Source organism: Parasteatoda tepidariorum, chromosome 6 (genome assembly GCF_043381705.1).
Source record: "Parasteatoda tepidariorum isolate YZ-2023 chromosome 6, CAS_Ptep_4.0, whole genome shotgun sequence".
NCBI classification, from domain to species: domain Eukaryota; kingdom Metazoa; phylum Arthropoda; class Arachnida; order Araneae; family Theridiidae; genus Parasteatoda; species Parasteatoda tepidariorum.
Genome location: NC_092209.1, coordinates 4,450,591 through 4,477,850, shown reverse-complemented (window position 1 = coordinate 4,477,850; position 27,260 = coordinate 4,450,591). Strand labels below are relative to the sequence as shown.

Below are 27,260 nucleotides of genomic sequence, written 5' to 3'. Positions count from 1 at the left end.
TTTTTACACAATTAATTTCTAAATTTTTAAAATTCGCATTCCCATGTCTCCATGTTTTTAGTTCCAAGGTGTTACGATGAAATCGATAGGAAATTAAGCATAATTGAGATTAAACTAGATTAGAATATGATACTATTTACCGGGGTCAGAATAATATTATCATTTAGGCCGGTGTGATAAAATACAAAATAATAGAGAAAATATATAAAACTATTTACATATTTACACGAGATTGAAAAAAAAAACTGTCATCGACAAAGAAAAGGTTATATGAGCGATGGATAGTCCGGCAACTACCTTGTCTGTGACTCTGATATAGTGATGACCCCGGCGTCCTGGTAATACCACTCGTTTCTGGGTTTGCTCTATCACAGTTAAATGACCAATTTATCGTCCATCCATCCATTTGGGTTGCTCGCATACCGTGCTGCCGATGAATTGTCGTTTAATTTCCAATATTCCATTATTTGAACATGTCCGTTTTTCAAAAAGATGAAAGCTGGTAACGCAATTATTTCATTGTTAACATTACTATTGGAGAAGCAAGATATTCCGATTCTCCGATACATATTAATAGTATTGAATTTGAGTCTGAAATCTCACCATTATTATATTTTCGAACTAAATTGGGTGAAACAGCTTAGTCTCATTACAGAAAAATTTTAAAAAAAACTGTAGAAAAAAAATCGAGAAAATAATAAGCTTTAGCTAGTTACTGTCGATCAAAATATTTGTAAATTAAATATCTGCGTTACAACTGACCGACCGAATTCCTAAAACTAGACGTGAAATTAACCCTTTAACGCAGATGGGTGACCGGAGACCCTTTTATATAATTTTTTTTTCGACGCTCTAATGACAAGCAAAAATATATTTTGGTATTTTTCAATTACAAAAAACTGTCGAATAGTTACTAAAAGAAAATCTGTTAGATCATCAGAATAATAATTGTACTAAAAATATAAAATTCAATTTGAAAAAAAATATTTTCATTCATATCCAAAATTATTCAATAATTGATTTTGCAACTGCAATAACTGCAAATAGGTGAAAATTTTAGAAATTATTATTGTGACGTGAGCCGAGTTTGGAAGATTTTACCTTTAACGCGGAAAAAGACACCGATGTTTCATGTTGTATTGCATAGCCACATATTATTAAAATGCTAAATATAATACTTTTCATTGATTTTGACCTAAATTAATACAAAAAAAAAATGAAAAAAGTATGAAAAATATGTTTAATGAAATTTCTGCGTCAAAGGGCCTGTAAAATTTACGATAGCCTCATAAAACATTTATGACTACTTTTTAAATTTTACTCGACGAGGCCCTCCTGCAAAATATTTAATTAATTTAATCATAAATATGATATCACTTATTTATCAAGATGTTTTTCTTATTATTACATAATGAGATACAGATAAACAGCTAAAGTGATAACAAAATGTATAAATTAAAAATTTTATCAAGGTTTAAAGAAATTGATTTAGTAGGATTTTAGGCTTCATTATCTATATATTGAATTATGTATATAAAAATCCTTAATGAAGAATAAGTAAGAAACGACGTGCAGGGCTGTCAAACGCCGTTAGTGAGCCCTCGAAGACCCGGAACAGCTGATTCACTGATTGCGTTTTTGAACTATATCAGTCTCCAGTTAAAACGGCTTCGTTCACATAAATCCCATAGTATGAGGTATCGAAAGATGTAATTTTATTTTATTTTAAAACCGTCGTTGACCCAATTTTTGGGGTTTACGGCTACTAATGTTCAACTCCGTAGCCTTGTCATTTTGTACCCAATCCAGAAGACAAGGGAACTCCTGGACCAGGTATTGGAAGAAATTTTACCTGCATGGAGAACTTTTCGTTGGAATTAACCCACATTTGCGTTACGTGAAGAAGAAAACCACGAAACCTCCCACTGTTAGCCTGATGACAAGGGGACTCTAACCCATGATCCATCAACCACTGAGAATAATTTAGGTCAGAACTGCCGTCTATGCGAGACTGATGCAGATTTCGTATCGACCAGTCATCGCTGGGATTCGAACCCAGTTTACCTCACTGGCAGGAGAGCGCTCTATCCCTTGAGCCATCACGATTCAAAAAATGTAATTAAAAAAACTCAATTTTTTTTAAATTTTTAGACCAGAGAACTTTTTTAAGAAATTTAATTTAATTTTTATTTTATCGATGAAACACGCACTGCAGATGAAAACCCAATTACAGTGAAGTACAATAAAAAAAAAACTATTGTAATAATAAAAAATTTCGGCATATTTCTTTAAAAACATTGAAAGACATATTAAAAATATCAAGATTTCAAAAAAATCTATTTAAAATATTGTAAAGGAAAAAAAATCCGATATAAATTTCAAAAAAAATCAATTTTTTTTTTTTTTTTAAATTTTGCGAAATGATTTTTTTAACCTTGTTATGTAATAAATTATACAATAATTTGAACGACACCACCCATAAAACAAAGATTATATTTTTCATGTGTTTTTCTCACAGTAAAAATTACAGTCTATAAAGAATGACATCGTCTATTTTAGACTCCTTTCAAGCTCAGAATAAAAAAGCCAAACACAAAAACTTTCCCGCGAAATAAATTTGGATTATGTTCAACGAAGTGAATAAACCTGACGATGTTGAACAAGAATTTTGTAAAATGCGTCGACAGGCTACAAGAATCGACATGAATAACTCGATGTAATCTTTTCCATTGTTTAAATGAGGAAAAAAAAGAATGGTGGGAAAACATTCACCGTAACTGTGGCGTTAAATCCTTTAAATGAATCCCATCTAGGACAATAACATCTGTGATGCGGTAAAAAATTATCAATAAAAATATTACATTATTCAATATAATTGCTGATTTCCAGAAAAACTTCTAAAAAAAAAGGAACGAAAAAGAAAATAATTTCTTTTAATTCGTGTATAGAAAAGCCGTACGTATGTGTTTTCATTTTCATTCTGCCGTTTAATTCGAGAGAAAAAATTCTTCACAATTGATTCTGAGAAATGTGATTATTTTCCTTCCATTGCTAAAGCTATGAACGCTAAAATAGAATTTCAAAAAACTGATAAAACAAAATTTTCGAAAAAACGTTTTTGAAATAGGTAGCCTACCATTTAAAGATGCCAAATACAGTGAAATTTCTCCTAAAGGCCACCTCTACTTAAGGGCCACCTCTATTAAGGGCCAATATTTTGAGGAACGAAAATTTTCCCCATAGACATAATGTTAATTTTCCTCCCATTAGAGGGCCACATTTTCCTGACTACCTCCAATAAAGGCCATTTACCCCCCCGTCCCATGAGTCCCCCGTGCCATATTTATCAAACCAAGAAACGCTAATAGAAGTAAATAGACTGATATCCCAATCCAAGGCATTAATAAATGATGCGAATTAACTAATTTGTTTTATAGAGTTAAGGAATCATTAGAAACTAAAATTGTTTGCGAAAAAATTGTAAAAAGTAAACAAACTTCAATTGAAAATTTTTTTAAACATGTATAAAAACTTAAAATGTTAATAAACAGTTTTTTTCTACATAAATTTTGATTTCCTCATTTTATTTTTTGGTCACCCCCATTTAAGGGCCACCCCCCATAAGGGCCAATTTTCAATGAAATGACAGGTGGCCCTTACCGAGAGGTTTCACTGTATATAAAAATCTCAATTTAGATTTTTTTTTCCTTGCTCACATTGATTTTTCAATTACACGGCAACATTGAAGTATGAATCAGTGAAAACATGTAAGCATTTGATGATTTTTGTCAGCAAAAGTAAGCAAAACGGGTGATATTAGCAAACGTAAAAATTTTTTTACGTAAGAAAATTTTTTTTGAACATACAGTTCCGTTCCCTCAAGCTCAATAATATTCCCAATTTACTAAAGTTTTTTTCGATAAAGGGAATTTAATGTCCTGCGTAAGCGTTGCTCTTACTCATTTCTTCTTTTTTTTTGTCGGGAAAAATAAGAAAAGCGCACTTTCCATAAATGCTTGTGAAATATTTGTACGGGCCACGAAAACAAAAACAAAAAAAAGACATATAGAGAATGGTACTCAAATCAAAGACTCGTGGAATATGGAAATCAATATGAGCTGATGTGACAGGGATGGAAATAATTTTGGCATTGTCGAAATTGAAATGATGCGCAAGATTCCAACAATGTGCAGCAATTGATGATTTTCGAATTCTCGATAGTACTGATAGGATCTTTAAGAGGATATGATTAACGGTAAATTTACAAGTTGTTGATTTACCGTTTCCCCCCCCCACCGTTTTCTATCGTCATTATCAGTCCGAGAACTCCAGTAAAGATTTGAGAGTGCTCTAGCTAGTCAGATAGTGTTCGAAATTTCGACTGCAAGATTATTCAGAGCTCAAGTTAAAATTTGATAGCTAATCAGAAAGGGATTTGAATTTTGATTGACGGTAAATTTCTTTTACCGATATTGCAAGAGATTTCTGATTGTAGTAGTCATAATAATAAAATTCGTATTGTCTCAAAATTCGTGTAATAAAATTGCATCAGTCTCAGAGCTACAGTAGAGATTTAGTTTTTCTAACTAGTTAGATAGTGTTGGAAATTTCGACTGCAAGATTATATAGAACTCCAGTTGAAATTTGAGTTTTCTAGCTATTCGGAAAGAAATTGCAATTTTGATTAACAGTAAATTCACGCTTTAGCAACAAGAAAAAAAAGAAAGAACACTCTTCCGATTGTGGTGGTGATGAAGAAACGATTAAACTAACATGGCAGTCAACCACAGAGCTCTTTTAAAAATTTAAGGACCCTGGCTAATTGGAAAGTGTTCGAAATTTAGATTTGAAAACACTACCCTCACATGAGAAAACGAGTCAATAAAATCATTATAAATTATCCTAATATTCTAATAAATGAATACAAACGTTGAATAACATTGTAACACCGGCAGAACTAAAATGATTTTTTTTAAATTTCTGTTTTAATTTTATATTTCTTTTTTCGAAGCGAGCTTCTCAAAATTAAAATGGAATCTTGAATATCTTCTGTCATCACGTAAATTCATTGTTCGCAACAGATTCTCGGGAAATGTATTTTTTAACGTGCCATTCTTCACACCTGCCTAAAAATAAACAGAAAAAGTTCGAAAACACCGCATTCTTTCATAATCTTCTTTCCTCAACTGTTTTTCGGAGGTTTATTCTAAACTATGCGTTTCACAACTTCAAGTTTCGTCGAAGCACCAGCACTTAAAATGATCTTTATGATCCCATAAATTGGAATTTCGCTGAATTGAATTCAGAAATAGATCAGTTAGTTTTAGATTCAGTAAAATGGCGGAAGTAATGAAATGTAAACTATAAGTCGCTAAACACGCATGAGTTAAATATTTTTTAACATTTATGCTTCAAATTTTATGAATGAATTTGCATTCTTTACACATTGCTAACAAGTTTCCGCTATACAGGGGGACAATTATATATATATTGAACAGTATAAAATAAAACGCTAATTGTTTTAAAACTGCTGAGTGCTCAAACAACATTATTCAACATGTAAAGGTCACTACAGATATTCGGATTTAGACTATGACGTGTTCGACACGCTTGCCATCATTGGTAATTTGGTGCAGATGAATAGCAAAAATCTGCATGACCCGCTGAACATCGATGATGTCGATTACCTAGGTTGTGAGTTCGATCCCTGCAGACCGAAGACTTCCCGTAGTAAATGGTGAATGGTGCACGTTAAATCTGTCGGGTCACAATGCCCTCCATGTTTGTATGTAAAAAAAATTATACCTATGAGGTACTGAATTGGAGATAAATCATTCTCTGGTTCATGTCAAAATTACGACCTGCGGATGAATAGATATTGTGTGAATGTGTCCTCCCTGTAAAAAGGGATGTAACATATGCATGTTATCTCCAGATCATCCTCAGAAATATATCTTAGACCGTCGCCAATAACTCATTGTGCAGCTCTACCGCGACATTAATGAAAGTAACAAAATACCTGTCGATGACCTCCTGAATTGTAGTTTTCACCTTATCATTTGTTTCGGAGTTATTTCTGTATACATTATGTTTTATTTAGCCCCACAAAAAGGATTCACATGAGATCAGATCAGGAGAACATGGGGGTGAAGCGAGTCCTGGTGGCCTTTAAGTACCCCAGCGTCACAATGCGGTCCCCCAAAGTGCTTCTCCAGGACGTCAAACACTCTCTTTGCCCGATGCAACCGTTCAGAAGATCCGATGCAACCGCAACCATTCGATCACCTGAACCGTTCATTAAGTTTTGACGGTTTATTTCATTTAGTTGAATAATTGTCACCCTGTTAGACTTCATTGGTTTCCAAGAAACAAGTTTTCGTAAGGGTGGCAACAATCAGGGGGGAATTAAGTAATATATTGAAAATATTACTATAGACTTAATTTTGCTAAGTAAAAAATTTTGACCTGAGTAGTTAAGAGAGCTAAAGTTCACAGCTACTGTTGTTTTATATTTTTTACAAGAAATATTATGTTTACTTTATTAATCATGCAACATATATAAACAAGGGCTCAGTGTTCGCCATCCAATGAGAAGAACCAGATTCGAATCTAAGCGATGGCGTCGATACAAATTCCGCATCCGGCTTGTACCGACCACAAGAGTAGGAGAATTTTATTACAGAGTTTTCAGGTACCATTTATAATAACATAACAAAGAATCTTTGTCATAATATATCCTGGGTATTAATTTTTTCGAACGCATAAGAACAGAGCTGATTAAACGTCTTTCTAAAAAAGATTATAAATATACAGTTAAAAGAGCCAAAAACATTATAATGGGATAGCTGCAAGTGGCACGTGCTGAAACGTGGCATTTATGTTAGCAACTGTTCTTTCCATTCTATTTCGAGTAAGCCAAGCCCGTCAAGTATCAATTCTCTTAAGTGATACATTATGAATTCGTTCAGAAAGATTCTTTCTCAAAGATTTCAATTCTTTCACTATATATTTACACAAGACATAACACAAAGACAGGTACGAAACCACGTGGAACATAAATAAACTAATTATCTATCGGAGTTGCCAGGTACACAAAACAAAAATATATTACGGTTACAATAAAACACATAAATAATTAATAAATCTAAGTTAATTAAAAGAAGTAGACGGGACAGAATTATATTTCAACAAATTCGATGTGCGATGCGACTGTGTATTTAATTTACTTATCATTAATTAACATTCTAACTTACGTAGAAAGACTTAGCTCATACGTCATTTTGCTGATAAAGATTAGGTGGAGCTGATAGGTCACATGTGCGGGAGGTCTTCTTCTTCTTGTACCCAATTTAAAAAAGTTAATGATTTCCGAACATTTGTAAACCATTAAATTTAATTTGAAAAAAAAATTGTGCTTTAAAATGTATATTTATCTCTCTTAATATCTCGTAATCTGTGCCGGATTTTAATTATTTCTGTTTCTACCATTCCTGTCTTTTATCCGACTGATGAAGGTACACCATTGCGACATCGAAACGGATAAAGGTTTTTAATAAATGTATTATTATTTGTAATTTTAAAACGTTGGTTTTAATGAAATTTAATTTCCTCACAAAGAACTATCATCGTAATTCTATAAATCACTTTTGCAACCACATGGAAATATATATATATATTTTTCAAATTACAGAAATTCTGTCGTTGTTGGTGGATATGAATATTGTCTTTTGTATTCTGAGTACTTTATGCTCTTCAAACCTGACATGGCACGTCCCAAGCACTACCGGGGAATTATTTTAAAGTGAAACTTATGAAAATATATATGCTCTCGTGAATGACCGAAATCAGGAGAATGTCGACTTTCACCGGCGAATGTCGAAATATTTGCTTTATCCGATTTGATAGGTATTAATTCGTTGATATTATTATATTAATTCGATATTTCAATATCTGCTGAGGATAGATTAGGAGAAACTTCAGTGTTTGAAGTACCGGTTAAATGGGTACTGGGCAGTGGCATCTGACCTTAAAAAATATTGATCCAGGGTGTACCGGAAAAATGTATACCGGGCAGTATATATTTTGGACATTTACCAAAGCGACTATGTAATTATCAGCATTCACCGGTGGAAGTCAACAACCACCTATTTCGGTCATTCACAGTAACAGATAATTCATAATTCCCTCCGCCTGTAAACGCCATTTTTCTTTACTACAACTGGCTTCAGTGGTACATGTTACTGCCATCTACCGGCAACTGCTTAAATTAAAACTTGAATACTTTCGGAATAATTTCATATGTTCTTTTTCATCTTCGTTTTTTTACTATAACGCTTCGAAACCCCGGAGGGAATTATGAATAACCCTGTTCTTCAAAGTATTCATATCTGCTAAAAATATTTTCATTTCGTTCATCGTGGTGTGAAATCTTGAAAACTGACTTCATAAAAATAACTGGAAGTTAACTGTATGAAATTTTAAGCAGCCTTGTAAAAATTTCGTCCCCACTTTCTCTCGTTTATGGGTACCTTGTATTTGGTGAGGTATCCTAATGGATATACTGTTAATAATTCCTCGGAAAAAATGGTTAATTAACAATTTATTTAATTGTTATTTTACCATATTCAAACAAAGCAGTCAAGCTACCGTAAATAAGATGGTAATGAAACAGTAAACTGTGAGAAAAACCGTTTATTGACTGCCTTCACCTAATACGGTCAAACAACCAGAATTATATCGCAGTAACTAAGCCCACCTAATGAAGCTGCTCAGCTCCTCACAACAGCGTACGTATTATAGCCGAGAGGGCTAATCTGTCTGTCTCGTGATCGATAGAACTGGGGTTCGTGTCTCAGAGATGAGACCACAAAATTTCCTTCAACAAATGAAGAGTTTCCGGCCTCCTGCACTCTCCAATGTCCATTACCTGACGAAAAGCTAAGCTAATTTTTTTTACGGTTTTAAAACTATTCTAAGTAAACGGCTGAAAAACAGTATAGTTTAATAATAATGATTTTATAACCATAGTAGTTAGAAATGGTTTCAAAACCGTAAAGGTAAAAAGTGTTATTTACTGTAAACTAGATGTACAGACTGCTGCCTGTTATTTTACCACAACTTTAGAATAAAAATACAAACAGTGCGCCTTAGGTCTGAAGGTGGGTAAAAATGCTATCTCAATTGATGTAAGTACTAATTCATTCAGAACACATAATACGATATATTCATATAACAACTGAGCATCGTAAACTATTGTGATTGCTAAATATCAAGAAAATAAAAATTTGAAACTAAGAATGGTAATTTTTAATTCTCCATCAGAGGGGCAAAGGTGCACAAAAGATTAATAATTACATTTTTATAATTTATATTAAAAAAAAATAGACGTTTGACACTACGTAAAAAAATTACATGATACATGCAGTGTTACTTCAATTTCTTTTTAACCTTATGTAGTAGCTAACTCTACAAAATGCCCATTTCTTAAGCGAAATGTCCAACTAGGTTTTTCATAAAGGTATTTTTTAAAACACTATAAAAATAAATTTGAAAGAATATATCCAGACGTAATATTTTTGCTATCATGGTTCCTATACAAAAACATAAATTTAATTTCAGTATTTTAAGCAGATATACAAAAAGTATTTATTAGCATTTGAAGTATAATGTACTTTTGAATTATTTGAAGGAATATACATAAGTAATATTCCATTATTAACGGGACACTATATAAGAAAAATTGACTATATAAGAAAAACACATATTCATATTAAAGGAAGGTTTTGGAAGGCATTTTTTTCAAGTTTATGTTTGAATACATGAATCTTTGTTTTGTAAAATTAATTCAAATTTATTTTCCACACCGCTACATGTAAATTATTTTAAAGTTTATATAAAACGCCATTTCGTATTAAATCTCTCGTGCTAAAGCTCCTAAAATGTTGATACAATTGCCCCATCAATTCTGAAAGCTGTAGTTTTTAACTGTCTACCACTCAAAAAAATCCTTTACAAAAAGTGCAGTTTTTTGGCAACATTAGAATTAATTCATATTGAAATAACCCGCTTTGCGCTCACTTTCTATTTAAAATAAAGAAACTATGACTATTTAAAATAAAATTAATATTGACGGTTTAAAATGAAATATTATTTATAATGACCGGAAAAATTTTAAGAAGTGGTTCATAACGACTGTAAAAGCAATTTTTATTTTACTATCCTTCCTATCAAAATAAAAAATAGATCTAGGTGTTAAATCTGGCCATCATCTTTCCTAAAATTAGAGCGAAATTAAATCATTCGAAAGTTTCAACAGTCTTGAGAAACATTTGTCACTACCTTTTAAATATTTCCCGCTTGTGGCCCCCCGGTTTATCTGATTTCTAGGGGTGCAAGTGCACCCTCTTAAAAAGAACTTCCCCAGCAGGTGCCTTAGCATAAACAGTCTGTGTACTTCGAAATCGAAGAGAATAAATAAAATATAGTAAAACATGTTTGCAAATATTAATGAAAAAACTTCACTTCCATTAGGAAAAAAAAATCTTCCGTAAAAAGAGTTTAAAAAGGTGTTTTGATCTAAAACAATTAATAATTAGTAACTGTTTCCCTTTTATTTGCAAATAAGGTTTACACTTTCAAATAAATAATGAAGAAAAATATTTGTTTACAATTTTAAATTTTTCATGAATAAAAAAAAAAGAGAATAAAAAACTTACCATATTTGTTTTCACTGTACAAAAACAATAATCCAAAATATGCGCACGCATTTGTACACTTTATGCATCAATTATATGAACACCAAACTATCCTAAATCCATTTCTTCTTATTACACCTTGATCGTGAAACAACGGTAAAAGCACTTTCATAGAGCAGACGATTTTCACTAACAGCAGCCAGAAAACCTCTCCGCTCCACTTCCCACTCTGAGCGGAAGTGGCAGAATTAGTCAGGACGTAGTGGCTCCTTTTTTTTCTGTTGTTATTTTTTTTCAAAACTGGATGACATGAGAGAACGGAAGCTTAGAAGCGTATACTATTCCCTTTTTTCCTTCCTAATTCCTGAGTTTTTGTTTATAGTGTTTTGTTTTTGTTTCAATGACACGCGACGACAGACAGTCTATCATAGATTTCTTTTTCTACCTGACCGTTTCGAGTGACGAATGGGGTAATTTTAGTGCTTTATAGGGATTTTTGATTGTTTTTTTCCCACCGCTTCAAATAAGTTATTCCCTAATGTCGTTTCTGGAAATTCTGAGTCAAATCTTTTACCAGCTGTCACGTAAAGGGGGCTTGAACTAATAATGGTTGCGTGTTACAATGAAATTATCAAAAAGTGTCCTAAGGAAATTTTCCGTGAATTGAGCGTTGTTTTATTCATGGTCTTCTTATTCCTAAACGGAAACATTTTATTAGTTTAAGTTATTCTTCTGTACAATCGTGAATATACAGTATGTCAAAACAAAATTGAGAAACTTTAGCAGTACAATGGTGAATATACAGTGAGACTCAACAAAGAAAATTTTAGAGGGAACTATACATTTAGTCCATATCATATATGGCAACGTTACTTTTAAAAAGTAACGAGTAAAAGTACAAGTATTTTTAAAAAAAGTAATGAGTAAAAAGTACAAGTAAAAGTACAAGTACTAAACAAAAAAAGTAACGATTTAAAAGTACATTTCTAGGAAATCGAAAATTCAAAGTAACCTAAAATTTTATTGAATAATATTCTTATGTTCTTTAATGTTTTTGCAAAATTGTTGTTATTTATTTAATTATTTTTAATTTTGAAAGTTATGGATATCAATTCATTTTTAAATTCGGAAGAATATTATAATATAATTTTATAATATAATCGTATAATATAATTTTAAAATCAAATATAATTTTAATATCAAACTTTTTATGGATTTGCACGAAAAAGAAATTTTATCTATTGATTTTATTTAGTTTATTATTTTTATTTATTTAAATTACCATTGATTTAAAATTGTTTTACTCTTTAGAAACGCGTTTTAAAAACATAAACAAAGCAAACACGGGGTTTTAGATAGCTTTGTGATCTTTGAGCTAGTAAAAAATAATTGAATGTGCAGTATAAGTTGAAACCAAAGGTATTTAAACACGAAGTTAGCTGTGAATGCATATATATTGCATTCACAGCTTTTTTCTTTTTTTTCTTTTTTTTTTTCTTTTAAGAAAGCTTACCGAGTTTTAGAAAAAAGAAGAAAGTAACGATTTCATTCGATATTTCCGTTACAAATACTTTTAAATTTTTCCCTAAAAAAGTAACGAAAGTACAAGTAAAAGTACTAAATTTAAAAAATAACGAAGTACAAGTAAAAGTACGTACTTTTTACTTGTACCGGCGGTACAAGTAACGGAAGTAAAAGTACTGCCATGTATGGTCCATATAAAAGAGGAAAATAGTACAGTAACGAATATACCGTATGTTTCGACGAAAAAGGAAAATTTAAATAATACAATAGCGAATGTGCAGTTTTTACCGACAAAGGAAGACAATTTAAGCATTGCAATCGAAAATACGCAGCGTTTCCTAACAAAGAGACAAATTTAAACTGTACATTAGAGAATATTCCTAGTGTGAAAAGAAAACGAAAAAAAATTAAACAGTAATACAATTGTGAGTATACAAGGTGTGCCAAAAATTACAAAGTTAAACAAAATCGTGAGAGTTTTCATTGGGTCTTAACTTAGCAGGAAAACTAAAATTATACAATCGCGATTACACAGTGTGCTCCAACAAAAGAAAAAAATTTAGCTGCTAATAAAATACCTTTTTTTTTAAACTTTTTTTCCCTTTAATGTCGGAATTTATTTTGAGAGATAAATTTTTTTTAATAATAATTAATAACAATTATTTAACACGTTGAATGCCAGGCTAATTTTACATGGCTTGCCCGTCTGCCCAAACGGTAAATAACTACAAACTAAATTTGCACACATTAGACAGATTTTGATAGTTTTTTAAAAGATTTAGCATGACTCATCGATAAATAATGGTGAATTATATGAGCCTAGGAATTGTTTCGCAATAGAGGTGGATAAAAATCTTCTAAATTAAATTTATTAAACCAAGAATCATAATTAATAAACTACCACTTGAAAATGTTTATTCGCTGTCCGGAGCAAGTTGGCATCTCTGTGTATATAAATAAAACTATTTTTGTGTGTTCTATATTGCATTAATTTCTTCAAACCATTTTAGCAACGATAATAAAAAAATTAAACATTTACTCGAGTCGGTCACCGGTGAACCCCCATGACATTCAACGTGTTAATATAGTAACTAGCTTGATTAGCTGAAAATTACAACTACGTAGCATTTTTTTATTTATTTATTATTATTTAGGTGACGTTGAACTGTCGTCCCAGTTCTGATTTAACGACTGTCTATACTCTTTTTGATAAAACTAACCAGCGTTTGCGTTACATGGAGAGGCAAACCACGAAAATCTCCAATGGTTTGCCCTTATGACAAGGGGACTCTAATCCATGATCAGCTTACCGCTAAGGATATTTTACGTCACCACTGAGTTTCGTGCAAGCCGGAAGCGGAATTCGTATTGACCAGCCACCGCTGGAATTCGAACCTGGGGAACATCTGTGGGAGGCGAATGCTTAATCTCTTGGGCCACTTCGGGAAATTTTGAGCCCAACACGGAAGACAAAGGAACTCTCTGACAAACTCGCCTACATAGAGGATTTTTTTTATTAAGACTATTAAGTTCTGTGGAGAAGAAAATCACAAAAGCTTCTCATGGCCAGCCTGATGAATTCTGGCTAGAGAGCTATTTGCCATTTTTGTAAACAATGTGGTTGATGTAAGTTAGGAACATTTTACAGATCCACTAGTCGTCTACTTTTATTTTTGTTAATCTACTTTCATTTAGTTCAGTAAGTTTAGTTAATTCATTATATTTTATTTTAGTTTAGTTATTTCAGTTATTTAGATGATAATTCTAGTTATTTATGTTAAGTTCATAGCTGCCAACTCTTCCGGATTTTCCGGAAGATTTTATTTTCATATTTAAAGTGGTAGCACGACTCATGTTATTCCAATTAACTTTTTGAATTATAAGGATAATTATAAAAATGTTTGACAACCACTACATATAAATAATTACAATAAATATATAAAAGCATAATAATACATACAAAAGCGAATTTCAATGTGGTCAAAATATAAATATATTTTTGAGTCAGAATGTTTTTCGTTCATTGTTATACTACCACTTGGAAAATCCATTCTCGGAAAGAGTGAAAGTTGGCAGGTATGTAAGTTAATCAATTATGTTTAATTAATACCTTTATTTTAGTTAGTGCTTTTATCATATTTCAGTTAATACTTTTATTTTAGTTTAGTTAGTTTTAGTTTATGTAAATTTTATTTAGTTATTTTTATCTGGTTAATTTTATTTAGTTTTTAATTCAGTTCTTCAAGTTTTAGTTTTAGTTAAATTTATTTTACTTAGTTAAGTTTTGTCTATTTTTAATTATTTTAGTAAACATTAAGTAATTATTTAGTTTACAGTTAATAAAAGTCGTCTATTTACATTTAGTATAGTAAGTTAATTCAATTCATGGCTAAGTTCAATTCATGATAAGTTTTTTAATTGGTAAGTTTAATTATTTTAGTTTAATAATATGGACTGGCTGTTAACAAGAAGATCCATATCAGATGTTTGATTATCAATGTTCACCTGATCCCTATCATTTTTATAATTATCAATGTTCACCCGATCTATATCTGATTTTATGTTATTATTGTTCACTTAGGTAGCGTAGTAATCAAGGAAGTGAAATGGTTGTCAGCAAATTGGAGTTTTTTTTTTGTTTTTTTTTTTAGTTTGAAATTTGTTTGATTTCTAAACACAGTTGGTGTAAAGTTATATCTTATACATTAAAAGAAGAAATAAAAATTTTGATCTGATGAAAACTATTTAGACGAATAGTTATAAGAAATAAGTGAACAAATATACTGCTCACATCAATTGAGTGTTCTGATACCTAGTTAACCCTTCCAAAGGCCATGGGAAGTATACTTCCCACCACTTTTAATTCAGGTTTCCATTTGTTAATAACTTCAGCTTTCTTGAAGTGCGTTTGAAGTGCGTTTTTCTTGAAGTGCACTTTTTTTAGACAAACAATTGCATATTTTTATTACATTCGAATTAACGTGCAAAAATAATTCCTGAAACCAAATTTTATCAAATTCTGACATTTTAAAATAAGAGGGGGGGGTGACCGCGGAGACAAATAAACATTTAGCAAAAAATATGGAATGTCGCCAATTTGTGGCATTAGTAGAACAGACTTGGGTAAAGCATCGTTTTGGAATTGTTCCTTCCTTCCTTTATTAAATAAAACTGGGCAACCTGAGCCGCGCAGCGCCCCTTATCCCATTCACCTTGAAAATATGTACAAATTGAGTTACAGACATTTTGTGCTTAGCAACATTGTGGTAGCTAATACAAGAGTCAAGTTCTTTGTTTGATAAATTAAACATCTGTAGTTTTGAAAAAGTGCTAACAATTTGAATTTAGTCAGTATGTATAGACATGATTTGAGAAATATACATTAATTGTCATAGATATATAAATAGTACAATTGATATTTGAGCATTGAATAAAATTGAACATGTTGATAAATAAGTACAAACATACATCGTAATATATAAACATGAATTGAAATATAAGCATTTACTGAAATTTTGGCGAGCTTTAGTGGCGCCATCTAGAGGTTAACGTAAGCAACTTTAATTTGATTGGACTGAATTAATTTCTAAACATGTTTAATTAAGCAGTGTATTAAAGGTCTAAGAATTAGAGTTCAATGTTATAATAAAAGGGCCGGAATTGGGCAATAAATTGTCAGTCTGCTGTGAAAAATTCAGTGAATTTAACTTTAGAGTCTTGAAAATAAAAATAAAGCTCTCTGGGATTGAGATGTTTCCCCGATGATCCCCCTCAGAAGGCGGAACACTTCCTCATTTTTGAGCAATTCTTGTAATTCTTTGATTAATGACACTAATCGGTGAGCAAGTTTAGACGTCGAATTTGATGTTGCTCGGGGGCTCCTTCTGCTGGGCGGGTCTCGCACCCAGTATAGTTGGCTGTGTGCTTTTTGTAACAATTACAGCATTTTGGAGGTGTTGTTCTGTCTTTGTTGCATTCATGAGACCTGTGGTTTTCAGCGCATTTTACACACCTTGCAGGTGCATAATTTTGGAAGTTGTAGCATTGTATAGGTCCTCGACCTCCTCGAAATCGTTCGATTTTGATCGGGATCTGCTGTATGTTGTTGACTTTGAATACTCTATGGTGATTCGCCGTTGTGTTAGGATTATGAGAAGAAGTGGAAGGAGCCGATTGGCCTCTCCCATTCTATTCTTAAACTGCACTATTTTAATGGTTTCAATATTGTTTTTCTGTAATTCTGAATTGATGGCATCTGTATCTAAGTCCACAGGCAGGCCCAGGACTAAAACCTTAGTAAATCTGGCTTGCAGTGTTATTTCAGGTTTGTTGGGCGGATCCCGTACTTTGTCGGTATCCTCCTTAGGTTTTGTTGTCGGCAAGATAGTGACGTCATCTGTTGAGTTATGTTAACTAGAAGAAAGACAGCTGTTTGTAGACATGAGTGTAGAATTATCTTCAATTGTTTTGACTGCATTTTGCTTTTTCTTCTTCTTTCTTCTTTTCTTTGCTGGTGGTTCTGTATTATTGTTAATATTGATGTCTGTGTCAATTTCTGTATTCGGTGTTGTATTCAGGTTTTCATCTTTATTTTCCATGGTTATGTCGCCAGTGCTTGGATTAGTTTCAGTCATTATTGATTCGACTTGAATGGATTTTTTATTCATCTCCTTGTTTTCTTCTGCTTGAAAGTTTTTCGTGTTCCATCTGACGTGATAAGCTGCATTTGTCACTTTTAGGAAGTATGAGTATCCATAGTCTCCAGGGTGACTTGATGCTTATTTGAATGAGCAGTTTGCCAAGTAATTTATTTAAACGAATCAACTCCTCTGCATCAAACTGAGTGTAAAACTCTACAGGATCGTCAATATGTTCATGTTCAACTGGTGGAATATATCTTTTCGATATCCCACAGATAGCAATGATTTCTTCTAATGACGTGGATTCTTTGCAATGCGACTGTGAATTACGACCAGAGAGTGAGACCTTTCCACCACGAGCTGTCTTATGACTTAAAAACAAAATGGCGGGCTCAAAATCCAGACATCAAAATTTTCAGCTGTCAGTATTGTCTCTCCCGACTCCGGAACCTGACGAGATCAAAAGTTTTGGAATCGTGCTAATAACGCATATTTTTTTTTTTTTGGGGGGGGGGAAAGAGTGATAGTTGGTAGCTACCTAAAAAAAAAAAGAATTTTTCTTCTTAACATTTAAAAATTATACACACAAGAATACAACGACCAAGAAAAAAATAAATAAGTGATATCTAAGGTTTTTCAAGTCTTCTGAAAATTTCTTGAATTTATCTTTCATTTGGGAATTACGAAATTATTTTTAAGTTATTTTGTGCTCCCATATTTATTTCATTTAAAACAAATATTTATTGTGATAGCTTAAAGCATCTATATATCATTTTTGCTACCAGTTTAAAAAAATTTCCAAAACGTGGGAACCCTGCGCAAGCCTTTCTTCGATATTTTATCAGTATTTAATTCAAACACTAAACAAACCCTCTGCTAACAAATGTGCAAAAATTTTATAATTTAAATTACAGTTGCTCTGCCTTTTAAGAGACTAAAGAGACTTTTTACTAAATCCAGATACGTAAAGCGGAATACTGTAAAATTTAAAAGTAGTAGAGCTATCGTGGAAAAAAAATTGTTTTTTTGAGTGAATATGTTACTTGATAAAGAAGGCAGACGGTTGGAAGAATGTTTTAAAACTTTTTTTTTCCATGTCCCACCCGATTGACACTCGTCATTCAGGTATCAATAGGGCAGATTTGTTGGTCACTCTTTCAGGGACCCCATATTAGGAGGGTCAACGCTACGACAGATAGTACAAAGAATGAAAGAATCCATTACTTGTCCGGGATTCGTACCCAGGACCTTTTTGATGTGAGGTCATTACACTGTCAGGCAGGGCTCGAAAAAACTCAGGCTTATCCAACAATGCACCCGTCCTCCGTTGAAACTAACCCGTCGCTTTTAAATAAATAAAAATATAATTTTCTCCTATTTATTACAAGCATTTATATAAATTGCACAATGAATTAGTCGTTACTAGGATTACATTATACAGTAATAAAAGAAATACTAGGTTACTAATAGTAACCTAGTATTTTTTTTATGAAATAATTTAAATGACAAGGGTCAAGTTATCTGGAATGTCAAGTTATCCGAGGGTACTGCGTTTTTTAAATGAATCAAATATGACGTTTGCCAGTTCCACAATCAAGCCAATGATTTACAGAGGTTTCTGAACAGAAATCTGAAAGGGGTTTTCCATTTAGGTAGATGTTCATTATTGCTTTTAAAGCTTCTTGTTTAAGACCAGTACGTATTGTGTTTTTTTGTAAGTTTATTGCTACAAAGCCCCTTTCAACCGCTGCAGTACTCCCAGACAGAGAAAACATCAATATATGCGCAGTATGTTGCTGTATTGTGGGTCATTTTGCTGCCTTGTAACTTACAAGACTCTTGTAAGATAACAAAAATTGAAAATGTATCACGAACATTAACGAGAAAATGGCCGTCCGCGCGGACGTCGGATTCGAGAAATTCGTTGTCCGCGGAGAATTTTTGACCGTCGAGGACGAGCGGACGGGCTGTTTTTCGAGCCCTGCTGTCAGGTCGACGAATATTTTAATTAAAATATAAATGACTATCAATCAGTATTCATGTTTGAAAATTCTTCAGAACAAGTGTGTTTCTTAATTTCATTGTTCAAGAATGTTACTTTCGATTACTTTCATTTATAGGTTTACTCGTATGACATATAATGTGAAGTACTGCAATTTGGCGATTTAATCGCTGCATGAAGTGCCATTTCAATACCATTCTATAATCAATATTTCAAATTAAATTTTAAAGCACTTTTACATTGAGCAAATGGTATGTAACCTAGATTTTGGTCTAATAAAAACTGAAAATTCTGAACTTATTAAATTTTGTATACTTTATTAAAAAATTTTCCCAACATTAACAAATTAATTACGAATAATTATTTAATTCGTCTAAATTCCCTATTGTAAAAGATTACGGAAAGAATTATTGTAGTTTAACCAATCATTCAAAAGATATAAAAACACGTGAAATTAAAATTACATTTGAGTAAGAAATTTTTTAACCGTTATAGAGTTTAAACTATAAAAAGCCATCTTTTCAATTTGATGAGAAAAAGATATGTTTCTTCAAAAAAAGTGCATGTTTGGTCATAATAATCTTATTCCTCCGCTGTTGCAGTCAACTGTAATACATAGTTAAAGAGGTTTTTTCAGATATTACAGGGCATTCAACATCCTAAGCTTTTTCTAAAAAATTATTCTAGTGGTATCTAAGTTAATGGTTTAATGTATTATTTTTTAGTCATTTAAACTCATTTTCCGCAGCACTACACAAAAATGATTTAAAAGTTCATATGCAATACCACTTTGTTGCAGCTCTATCAAGCCAGAGGTGCGTTCTACGCACTAAAAGCACTTTTAAATAAAAATTCAAAGCTAAACCTAGCAAATAAAAGAACAATATACCTACAAGCCATCCGACCAATTCTTACCTACGCTAGCCCCGCCCTAACCACTATCAGTGATAATTTAAAGAAAAAATTGTCATACACAGCAGGAAAATTTTTAAGATACATGACTGGTGCCCCAAGAGCTATCAGCAACAGACTGCTAAGGAAGGATCTAGACATAGAAGATTCATTGCCAAACTCAACTGTAAATTCTATAGCGACGCTAGAAGCTGTACGGCCTCGAACTTCAATTATTTACTAAACATCAGCTTAATAGACGACTACATTAACGCTTGGTTTACGGGACACGTCATTTTGATGGATTTCGACTTTTGTAAGGAAAATTATAAAACCCGTTTGAATTTTTATTTTATCTCTTGTAATGATTTTTAACCATTGATCGAAGTAAATATATATTAAATGCTATTTACCTCAAAAGCGTTGAAATATTGAAATTCTCTATGTGGTATACCTATTTCTACGGATATGCGTCAATTTGACGTGATCATAATTTAAACAAAAGTTTAATTAAACAAGCAATTATCACATCAATAATAAATAGGAATGTACCGACAATACTTCTATTCGTTATCTCAAATAAAACAAGTAGTTGCCGATAAGCAATAATAGAAAGAACAAACGCAGAATGTCAATTGATGTCAGAGTGTCAGATTTTGAAGGTTTCAGTTGCTTAGTTCGAGTTCTGAAACATAAAATACTAGAATATTTCATAAATATATATCTCATATCTTCATTTTTTTTCTTGTAATATACACATGCATTGGTTTCTAAGTGCAGAGATGCCAACTGCTCCGGACACGCGGAAATAATTAAAAAAATGGTAAATAGCAACAAAGTAAATTTTATATATGAAGTGGTGAATTATATAGGCCTACAAATCATTTAGAAATAGTGGTGGATAAAAATCTACAAAATTGAATTTATTAAATTAAGAATCACAATTCTTTCATACGTCAAATTGACGTGTGTCCGTAGAGATAGGTACATAAGAAACGTCCGTAAACCTAGTGTTAAATATAGCCCAGTAACCGCATTCCTCATGTCAGATTGTATCATATCAAAATATTACAAATGATTATATCATTGTTTTTCTTTTTTTTTAAACCAGTATAAGCTTATTTCTTCATGACTTATGAGCACAGAACAAACCAGTATCTCTGTTAAGCGTGGAGGTAGCGGGTTCGAATCCCGCCGTAACCCTGGATGTATTCTTTGTGATGCCTTTCTCTGAATTGTTCTATCTGCATTTTATACTTGACAATGACTTATAAGCCTATATTGAGCACACAAGTCAGCAAATGTATGTAATTTCAATAAATCAAATCAAATCAAACCAGTATAAGATTAATCGGTTGGTCGCTCTACGCGCCAAATACCGAGGAAACCTACATATCCAACATCCAGCTCTATCCAGGTGAGGTTTTAAAAATGCTGGCAAAATTATCGAAAATTCTGAAGGCTTTGACTTTTAAATGTCTACCACTCTCTAAAATGTTTTATAAAAATTGTATTTGTTGGCAGGACTGGATTCTACCAAAGTACTTTACTGAATGATAATCGTAGCAACTGTCCAAAAATTATAAAGGCAATCCTTTTTTTTTTTCTTCTTTCTAACTGTAGATCTTAATACGAAAAGATTCCATAGAGAACGTTTTGGAATTAAAAAAACACTATTACAGATGACGCATAGAATTCATTTTAATTATTCTAAAGAGTTAAGTAAATTTAGTTTGTAGAATTTATATACTTTTTCATTAGTTGAGCTGCAAGCACAAATCAACAAAAAAAAAGAAGAAGAAAAAGGATCATCTTTACAACTTTTGAACAATTGGTCGGATTTTCATTCCGTTAAGTACTTTAGTAACATCTGAAGGAAGTCTCTTGTCAATGAACTATAACCATTTCGAAATCTGCATACTTTGATCAAAACATGTACGATTGATTAACGTTTTGACAGAAATATATCCTTTTTTCATCAAATTTGGATTTAGCACTTGGATTTTTCACAACTTTGGATTTAGACCCCCCCCCCCCAAGCTTTAAGTGGGCGCATCGTGCGGTTTTTAGCGTTTTTTACGGTTCTTGCCTTACAAAAACAAGTTTTTTCTGTAAGGATTACGACAAAAATCCGCAATCAGACTGATTCTTTTTACCGTTAAAACCTTTTATTTACTACAAAAATAAATCTATCATCTTAACAGATTTTTAGAAAAAAAATAATATTTTGTGTCGACAGAATTTGTATCGACTAGTTATCGCTGGGATTCGAACCTGGGCACTTCCACTTTCCTTTTTTTTCTAGATTTTGCATTAAATGGCTATTTCGTGAATTAGTATACCTTCATTGTTGTCTGATTTAACTTCCCATAAGAAATCGTGTGGAGGCTTTCAGTTATAGGAGGCGATGCTTAATCCCGGTCTTTTTGAAACAGTACCTTTCGTTGACCACGGCTGCTCACAATTCGCGATCGCAACACTCGAATACGCCATCTGGGGAGAGACCGGTTTCATGCCTTTAGCCCTTCTCCCTTCCCTCTCCTCCTCTTTTCAGTTGTATAGGAATGTACTACGATAATTTCCCTTTTCATAATATTTTTCCTTTTTATTTAATAAAAATATTTTTTAAAATTTCTATGATACTTTTCCCTAGAACTATGTTTAATGTAGTTTTCAGTTCCATATAGTTTTTCGAGTTAAAAGATTTTAATCTATGTGAAAATCAAGAGAGAAACTAACGTACTTCCTTCCTCTATGACTTTCCACACGCTAATGGGGAAAGAATGTGAAGTGTTGCCATAGGAAAAGAGTTCTGCTCTACGCCACCTGCAGCCCATTTCGATCTCCAATCATGCACAGTGGATACATTTCTTCCCTGTCTTCTGCAATATCGTGAAAAGAAAATCCACCTTCTCCAAAGAAAGTCCACCTACCTTCTTACACGACAACGTTTAACTCTAGGTTTACGGACGTTTCTTATGTACCTATCTCTCGAACACGCGTCAATTTGACGCATGAACGAATACATCACTAGATTTACGGACGTTTCTTATATACCTATCTTTACGAACACGCGTCAATTTGACGCAGGAACGAACACATATATATACGAATAAATATTTAATTATTTTGGCTTGTTGGCATCTCTGCACTTAGAAAGCAGTGTAATTATATACTGCAAGAAAAAAAATGAAAATATGAGATATATGTTTAGAAATATTCTAGTATTTTATTTTTCAATACTCGAACTAAGCAACTGAAACCTTCAAAATCTGACAACCATTGACATTCAGCGTTTGTTCTTTCTATTATTGCTTATCGGCAACAGTTGTTTATCGCTTATTTCATTTGCGAAAACGATGTCGGATCGAAGTATTGTCGGTACATTCCTATTTATTATTGATGTGATGCTTGTATGTTTACTCACATTTTTGTCTAAATTACGATCGCGTCAAATTGACGCATATGCGTAGAGATAGGTATACCACAAAGAGAATTTGAATATTTCAACGCTTTTGAGGAAAATAGATTTCAATCTATATTTATGTCGATCAATGGATAAAAGTCATTACAAGAGATAAAATAAAAATTCAAACTGGTTTTGTAATTTTCCTAACAAAACTCGAAATGCGTCAAAATGACGCGTCCCGTAAATCTAGTGTTAAAATCAGTGAACTATTGATAATGTCTCTTTCATCTTCTAAAAGGCATTTCTGACTAACAGAAATTCACTATTTCAAAATTTAACGAAAAATAACGCTTACGAAAGATAACACGTATTTAAAACAACCCTGATTTGTATGTTCACAGCTGCGGCAACAAAAGACTAAGATAAATCAGATTTAACAATTAAACTTAATTTATATTTTAATGTTAAAAAGAGCCTTGTTTTTACTATATATTTGGGATATCTCCTTGTTGAAAAAATAAGTGTCATTTATTTTATGCGTACAATATGCTAGGTTATAATAGGTTTAGACATCACAAGAACCGTTAACAACCTTAACCTTTGAATAGTAAATTGGATTTTGTGGTGGTAAGTAAAGATTGTAATCATGCCTTGAAAATTATTCAGTATAATGTAATACTACAATTGGTTGGGTACTTGCACTTCTAGATGATCATAGATACCAATACATGTGAATGACATCAGCTCCAACTCAGCAGCTGACATCAGCTCCAGCTATAGCATAAAAGCAAACTAACGTGTTAAAGTTGAGAAAGTCCTTCCACATAAGTTAGAATGTTAATTAACATAAAGTTAATTAAATACAGCTCCGTATCACACAAAAAATTTGCTGAAATATAATTCTTTCTTGTCTACGCCTCTTACATTTAGATTTATTATTTGTTAATGTATTTTATTGCAACCGTGATATATTTTCGTATAATTAACCGTGATTAATTATACTTCAATGTATAATTAGTTTGTCTATGTTCGTAATCATGGCTGGTCATTCATGTCTGTTTTTTAAGTAAGAAATATACAGTGAAAGACTTGAAATCTTTGTGAAATAATCTTTGTGTAAGAATATAAAATGTGTCATTTAAGAGAACTGATACTTGAGGGGTTTGACTTACTCGGAATAGAATGCAAAAAACAGTAGCTAACGTGAACAAATGTCACGTTTCTGCAACCTATTAGGATCGAGATACCTAATACTACATTACTTGCAAGCATCTCATTATTTTAAAATAAAACAATGTTTGCTTCAAACTATCTTTATTAAATTATCAAGGAGAAAGTTATCATTGCATAATTCTGCCGTAATTTATTTGCATTTTGATATTTCTTTAAAACATAAAAACCAAATGGTCTTCACAGTTTCTCAATATTGTCAGTGCATTTTTATAGGCCGGAAAATAACTTGGTAGAATGCAGTTTTCTCACATTGGTTGTCATTATCATTATTAATAAAAGTCATAAATTGTATTCGCGATCGCAACGCTCGAGTACGCCGTCTAGCGGGAGCCTGTAAATATCAGACATTAATTTATCACGTTTTCATTTAGTTCCATCCAAGTCATTGACTGAATCAGACGCCATTTTTTAGCAGCAAATAAGAAACAAAATTTCCCTAAGGAAAAGGCCGAAGAACTTGAAAAAAATCTCCAGAATATTAGTAAATCTTTCAGGAACAGAACACGCCAAACATTTGAAGAAAAATTCCTCAATAATTTTTAATTTCTATTATCAACAAACTTGCAACTGATGACTTCCGATTTCGGATACTGTTACAGATGTGTGTATTAAGGTAAAATGCATTTCTTCTGTCTTCAATTCATTACGAATTAAAGTGAAGTCAACATTGCTTTCGTCATTCCAGTGAATAAATATGAATTCAGAACATACAGAATTGTAATAGTTATAGCATATTCTTCTTCGTTATAGAATAGTATATATTTCTGTATCCATATAATTCGGAAAACAACAATAAAAAATTATCCAAGTTACTTGAAATAGTGCCATTTGTGCTGATTCTTAATTAATTTAAATCGTTTTCTTGGTAAGTTTTTTTTAATTTTGAAAGAATAAGTTCAACTAGAATTCAGCTATTCTGTTTTTAGCTACATATTCAAATTCATATCAATTATAAAATTTTGCTGTGTAGTATGTTATCTAAAAGTAATGAAGGTATAAACTATGTATCTATTATTTGAGAATAAAGTTTTCAAACAAGGAACTTATCATTTTGGAATTCTCCGGGAATCATAAATCAGGTAAGTGCAATGATTTTTACAATAAAAAATTTGCTTGTAAATATTTTTTTTTCATTTGATGATGGTTCTCTACAGAATGGTTTTTTACGTCTGATTAAGAACTATAAGAATAATAAAAAAAGAAACAATATGAAAGTTTTTATTTCAATGTTAATAATTCTTAAAATCGTTTTTTTTATCCTAAGAATTCTTTATTTTCCGTTTTTTAGTTTATAATTTTTTGATAAAAATTGTTCTCAAAATACTTTTGAAAAATTAAATGGTATAACATTATGTGTTTATGTATACTTCTTGTATATTCCAATGTTTGAAATAATATGATTCAGAAAAGTATGGAATAAAAATTCGGTACTTACGACGTATTAACGCCACCGCCGCTACAGATTTGGCGGTTTTTAAGTGCCGCCAATCTACACTTAAAATTTTTGCGACAGTTCATAAAATAAAACACTTTATTTAAAATCAAAATAGTTAATTGGATTTCGGTGGAAAATGAGCCGATATAGAGTTTAGCATAGATTCAAAACAATCATATCGCCATATGAACTCTGATGAATAAGATTCCAAATGAAATAACATTTCCAAAACGTACGTTTGCCAAGATAAAGTTTTATGTTGTGGGAATTGGTACATTTTCGTTTTTTCGGTAAAATATTTCCCTCCTGAAAAAATAAAATTGCATCTTGTTTTGTTTTTGGCAAATCCCAAAGACGAATATTCGTAGCACTAAAAATGGCGACAAAAAAGAATTGTTTTTTTTTTTTTTTTTTTTTTTTTTTTTTCGTCAGCATTCTTTATTTTACGTTTCTTAGTTTCTAAATAATGATTTTTATTGAAACTTGAAATTTTTTGATAAAAATTGTTGTCAAAAAACGTTGTTTACAAAATTAAATTTCATAAAATTATGAGGCTTATGTATACTTTTTGTTCATTTTAATTTTTGAACTAATATGATTCTTAAAACTATAGAATGTAAAGTTTAAATGGGCCTTTCATGTTATATCATTAAATTTAGTAATACTATTTCTCGGGCATTAGGTTTTAACTCTTATAAGAATATACATATTTTTTTCTGTTAATGTACAAATATTTTTCCGATGTGTTTTGGATATTCCTTCTCTAATAAAAAGAGATACCATTTTGTTTTCGGTTGTACAAGAAAGAAGATCAAGCATTTTTCTTTTTTAAATTTAATAAGCCACATTAAAGAAGGAACGTTGCAATGCTACACGCTACATTAACGACGTCTCCAGAGTAACTGAATGACGGTTCATATGGAAATCGCAGGTAAGCGTCTCATACAACAACGCCCCCTATAGTTCGTTGCGATCGCGAATTGTTTTCCACTATGATATTTGTAACCACCATTAAAGGTGAAATATTTGTCTTCTACTCTACTAGTAATTGTTTTCTAAATTAAGAGCTTGAAGCTAAAAGAGTTGTTTGTTTATTAAAACGTAATTCTATGATTGGTACATTTTAAAACAAACTTATTGAACTGTTTTATAATTTGTATTTTCGGTGCAAATTACAATAATATACTCTTATAAATAGATTTCTTGAAGGAGTAAAAACTTAAGATACATGAATAAATTATAATTTGATTAAAAACTTACTTTGCATCTAAAATATATAAATTGGAAATAACGGTAGACATGTTTCAAGCGTTTTAAAATAGGAGCTCATTTTCACGACTTTCCAGACGTGAATGAGAAAAAAAAGTGATTTGAAATATAAAACGTTAAGTTGCAACCGAAAAATGGAAAAATAAAGGTGAGAACCTATTTT

General features: G+C 31.8%; 1 protein-coding gene across 1 annotated transcript in view; it reads right to left on the bottom strand.

Moving 5' to 3' along the window:
* Positions 1-11,212, bottom strand: part of LOC107447628 (pleckstrin homology domain-containing family O member 1) — a 60,684-nt gene extending 49,472 nt beyond the window's left edge. The window contains exon 1 of the mRNA XM_016062583.4: positions 10,716-11,212. Within this exon, the coding sequence (XP_015918069.1) occupies positions 10,716-10,766 (51 nt within the window). The 5' untranslated portion in view covers positions 10,767-11,212. The remainder of the gene's footprint in view (positions 1-10,715) is intronic.
* Positions 11,213-27,260: the final 16,048 nt, after the last annotated feature.